The sequence below is a fragment of the Nicotiana sylvestris genome, chromosome 6 (genome assembly GCF_000393655.2).
Source record: "Nicotiana sylvestris chromosome 6, ASM39365v2, whole genome shotgun sequence".
NCBI lineage: Eukaryota > Viridiplantae > Streptophyta > Magnoliopsida > Solanales > Solanaceae > Nicotiana > Nicotiana sylvestris.
The window spans coordinates 91,353,922-91,358,211 of NC_091062.1; the positions used below are offsets into that span (position 1 = coordinate 91,353,922).

At 41.3% G+C, this 4,290-nt stretch overlaps 1 protein-coding gene across 1 annotated transcript; it reads right to left on the minus strand.

Moving 5' to 3' along the window:
• Positions 1-1,534: 1,534 nt before the first annotated feature.
• LOC138870930 (uncharacterized) lies at positions 1,535-2,032 on the minus strand. Its single transcript, XM_070148773.1, has one exon. It carries the CDS (start codon positions 2,030-2,032, stop codon positions 1,535-1,537), a length of 498 nt encoding a protein of 165 aa, XP_070004874.1.
• Positions 2,033-4,290: the final 2,258 nt, after the last annotated feature.

Consider the following 4,290-nt stretch of genomic DNA (forward strand, 5'->3'; position numbering starts at 1 on the left):
CAACTTGGTCCGCTTCTGCGAACTCCCCTCCCTAGCTCAACTTCTGCACCTGCGCACACCTGGCCGCACCTGCAGTCCGAGGTCCGCATCTGCGGACTTCCCCTGAAGCTTACCCTTTTTCTTCTGTGGCCCCGCACCTACAACCAATCCACCGGAGGTGCGAATGCACTAGGAATCAGAAACTTCAGCCAAACTCCTAAGTTTAATGATGACCCAAACTCCATCTAAATCACACCCGGGGCCCTCGGGACCCCATCCAAACATACCAACAAGTCCTAAAACACAACAGGAACTTACTCGAAGTCTCAAATTACATCAAACAACATCAAAGCCACGAATCACATCCCAATTCAAGCCTAATGAAACTAGTGAACTTCTAACTTCTAAAACTAATGACGAATCATATCAAACCAACTTCGAATGATCCCAAGTTTTGCACACTAGTCCCAAATAACACATTAGACCTACTCCAAATCCCAAAACTAAAATCCGAACCCGATATCAACAAAGTCAACTCTTAGTCAACTCTAAATTAATCCCCGTCCAGTTGTACTGTGCTGAAGTCCAAAATATGTAACATTTCACCATAATACTTTTGGAGCATAGAAACATGAAACACTGGGTGAACACCTGATAGGCTAGGTGGCAATGCAAATCTATAGGCCACCTCCCCAGCACTCTCAAGCACCTCAAAAGACCAATATACCGAGGGCTCAACTTGCCCTTCTTCTTGAACCTCATCACACCTTTCATGGGCGATACTCTGAGCAAAGCCTTCTCACCCACCATATATGCACCATCACGAATCTTCCTATCAGCATAACTCTTCTGCCTGGACTGTGTTGTACGAAGCCGCTCCTGGATCACCTTCACCTTCTCTAAGGCATCACAGACTTAGTCAGTGCCCAACAACCTAGCCTCCTAGGATCAAACCAACCTATTGGAGAGCGATAACTCCTCCATATAAGGCCTCACATCTGGTTACTCGACTGGAAGCTGTTATTGCAGGCGAACTCTGCTAACGGAAGAAACTGATAACATGAACCTCCGAAATCCACAACACAAGCACGTAATATATCCTCCAAGATCTGAATAGTGCGCTCAGATTTCCCATTTGTCTGAGGGTGGAATGTTGAACTCAACTCAACCCGAGTGCCCAAATCTCATTGCGCTGCTCTCCAAAACTATGATTTGAACTGCATGCCTCAGTGAGAAATAGGAAGTCACCACCAGAATGAAGTGTGCGGACTTAGTCAACCATTCTACAATAACCCAGACTGCATCATATTTCCTTAAGTTTTGTGATAAGCCTACAACAAAATCTATAGTGATGTGCTCCTACTTCCACTCTACTATCTCCAATATCTGAATCAACCTCCTGGTTTCTGATGCTCATACTTCACCTTTTGACAATTCAAACACCGAGAGACATAGGCAATGAAATCTTTCTTCATTCTCTGCCACCAAAGTGTTGTTTCAAGTCATAGTACATCTTCGTGACACTTGGGTGAATGGAATAGGGCGAAGTGTGAGCCTACTCGAGTATCAAATCTCTCAACCCATCCACATTTGGAATACAAATCCGGCCTTGAAGCTGTATAACATCATCATCACCAATCACAACCTCCTCGGTACCACCCCGCTGCACTGTATCCTTCAACACCAACAAGTGAAGATCATCAAAATGATGAGCCCTGATATGCTCCAACAACGATGGCTGTGACACAACATAAGAAAGAACATGGATGATCTCCAAATCATCCAATATCACAAACTGATTGGCCAAGTCCTGAACATCCATGGCTGATGGCCTCTTTACTATAAGTAAATATGCCAAACTGCCCATACTCTTTGCCTTCCTACTTAATGTATCGACCACCACATTGGCCTTTATCATATGATATAATATGGTGATAGAATAATCTTTCAGTACCTCTAACCATCTCTGCTGCTGCAAATTAAGATCCTTCTGCTTGAACAAGTGCTGGAGACTCCGATGGTTGGTATAGACCTCACAATGAACAACATACATATAATGCCTCCAAATTTTAATGCGTGAATAATAGCTGCCAACTCTAAGTCACGCACAAGGTAATTCTTCTCCTGAACCTTTAACTGACGAGACCCGGAGGCAATCACCCTACCGTTCTGCATCAACATTGCATCAAGCCCAATACGCAACACATCACAATATATGGTGTATGATCCCGAACTTGTAGGCAACTCAACCACTGGGGCTGTAGTCAATGCATTTTTGAGCTTCTGAAAGCTCACCTTACACTCCTCAGACCATCTAAAAAGAGCACCCTTCTAGGTCAATCTAGTCAAAGGTGCAGCAATGGACGAGAAACCCTCTACAAAACGGCGATAATAACTTGTAAAACCCATAAAGCTCTGAATCTCTACAGCTGAAGTCATTTTGGACCAATTTTGAACTACCTCAATCTTCTTTGGATCTACCTTTATCCCCTCACTGTCAAGCCCCAAACCTGAAGAAGCGTGGTCGGCACCTGATGCCATACTCTGCCCGAGCGTACCACTCTGTAATTGTTAGCTTGAGAGGGGTAACCCTCAACTTAGGCTGATGAGGCCATATTCTGAATCATCTCAAAATAATGTCTACAACCAGCAATACCAAACTAAACATCTATATAGGCTGGTAAAGCCATAATACTGATATAAAAAATATACAAGATTCATCTACAAGCCTCTAGGGATAACTGAACTGTATTATGGTCGGGACAGGGCCTTGATCTACCCACCAAACCTGTATATATAAAATGGACTCCAAGGTATAGACCTGGTAACTCTGAGGAAGTGGAGCTTACCAACCAAGCTAATGCTTGACTTTGTCTACTGGGAAGGTCTATCAAGCGGTCTATCAGAACCAGCAGGCATGAAATACAGTGTCTCTAGCAAAAGAGACGTTAGTATGAAATAATGTACCGAGTATATAAGGAAACAAAATAACTGAATATAATAACTAAAATTACTTGGGAGTCAAATATAATTTGAAAGTATGCTTACCTGCTGATACTGACTCATCTCTCTCAATATAGTAAGTAAAATAGTTGTCCGGCCTTATAAGGATGTGTAATTGCTCTACCATAATAGGCTCGCTCATAGGCACTCGGCCATACTGGGCTCTATATCTCGGCTATTCTGGGCTTTCTCATAGGCGTTCGGCCATAGTAGGCTCGGTATATAACTTACCATCTGATCAGAGGTTGCCCAATTGGGGCCTGCCCGACGATTATAGCTCGATGATGGTGAAAATACTGTAATACTGTATATATATATAGACTCTTTGCTCTCTTGGTTGAAAGAAAACAATACTAAACTTAATATTAAGTCCCGATAAGGGAGAATACTGTAGCTTATGAGACTAGGATAATGTACATAAATTCAGGAATAAGAACTTCTCTTTATGCCTCGTTATCAAACACATGAAGTTACGAGATCATGCCAAAATGAAGGAAAGGTTTAGCCTTAACATACCTCATCATAATCTGTCCAATAACCATATTGAACCCGTCTCACTGTACCTTAATCTACAATAATTATAATAACACTATCATTAAGTTTCGGAAGGTACGGCTATCGCACAACGAACGACAAACTTATCTTGTAATAAAACGGGCACCATCTCCCCTATAATCTTTACTTCATCCCAATTCGATAACACCACCAACAACAAGAACATAATAATAACAACATGTATACATCATTTTCCAATCTTATATCCATCAAAAATACCACAAAACAACCCACACACCCAAATCAGTTCATACACAAAACGACAACCCTAGTAGTGTCAAATAATTCGAAAATGTAATGACGAACGACCAGTCAACCATGCTGACATTATATGGTATTTCTATACACCCTTTATCCTTCAAAACTCCACAAAAATCATAGCAAAAGAGACAACCCAACAGCAACATGAAACAACCCACAAAACAGTCCATTACAAGTTGAACAAATCGAACTCACGCTTCCGATCACCGTCCCATGAGTTCTTTTAATTGTTGAACAAATTCAATACTTTTACAATAGAAAAAATGAATGAAAGAGTGCAGTATACTTACCTTATTTGGTGAATATCTCAGCTCCTATCTTGGTTCTTCAATCCTTAGATTTTTCTCCAATTAGAACTTGAAAAGAAGAGAAAATCATTTAGGGTTTTGTGTTGAATTTTTGGGAGAATTTTGCTGGCGTGTACTTCTGATTTTTTTTTCTATATTATAAGTGTAATATCTGAAGGAAATCAGCCCTTAAAAAGGCTCTTTG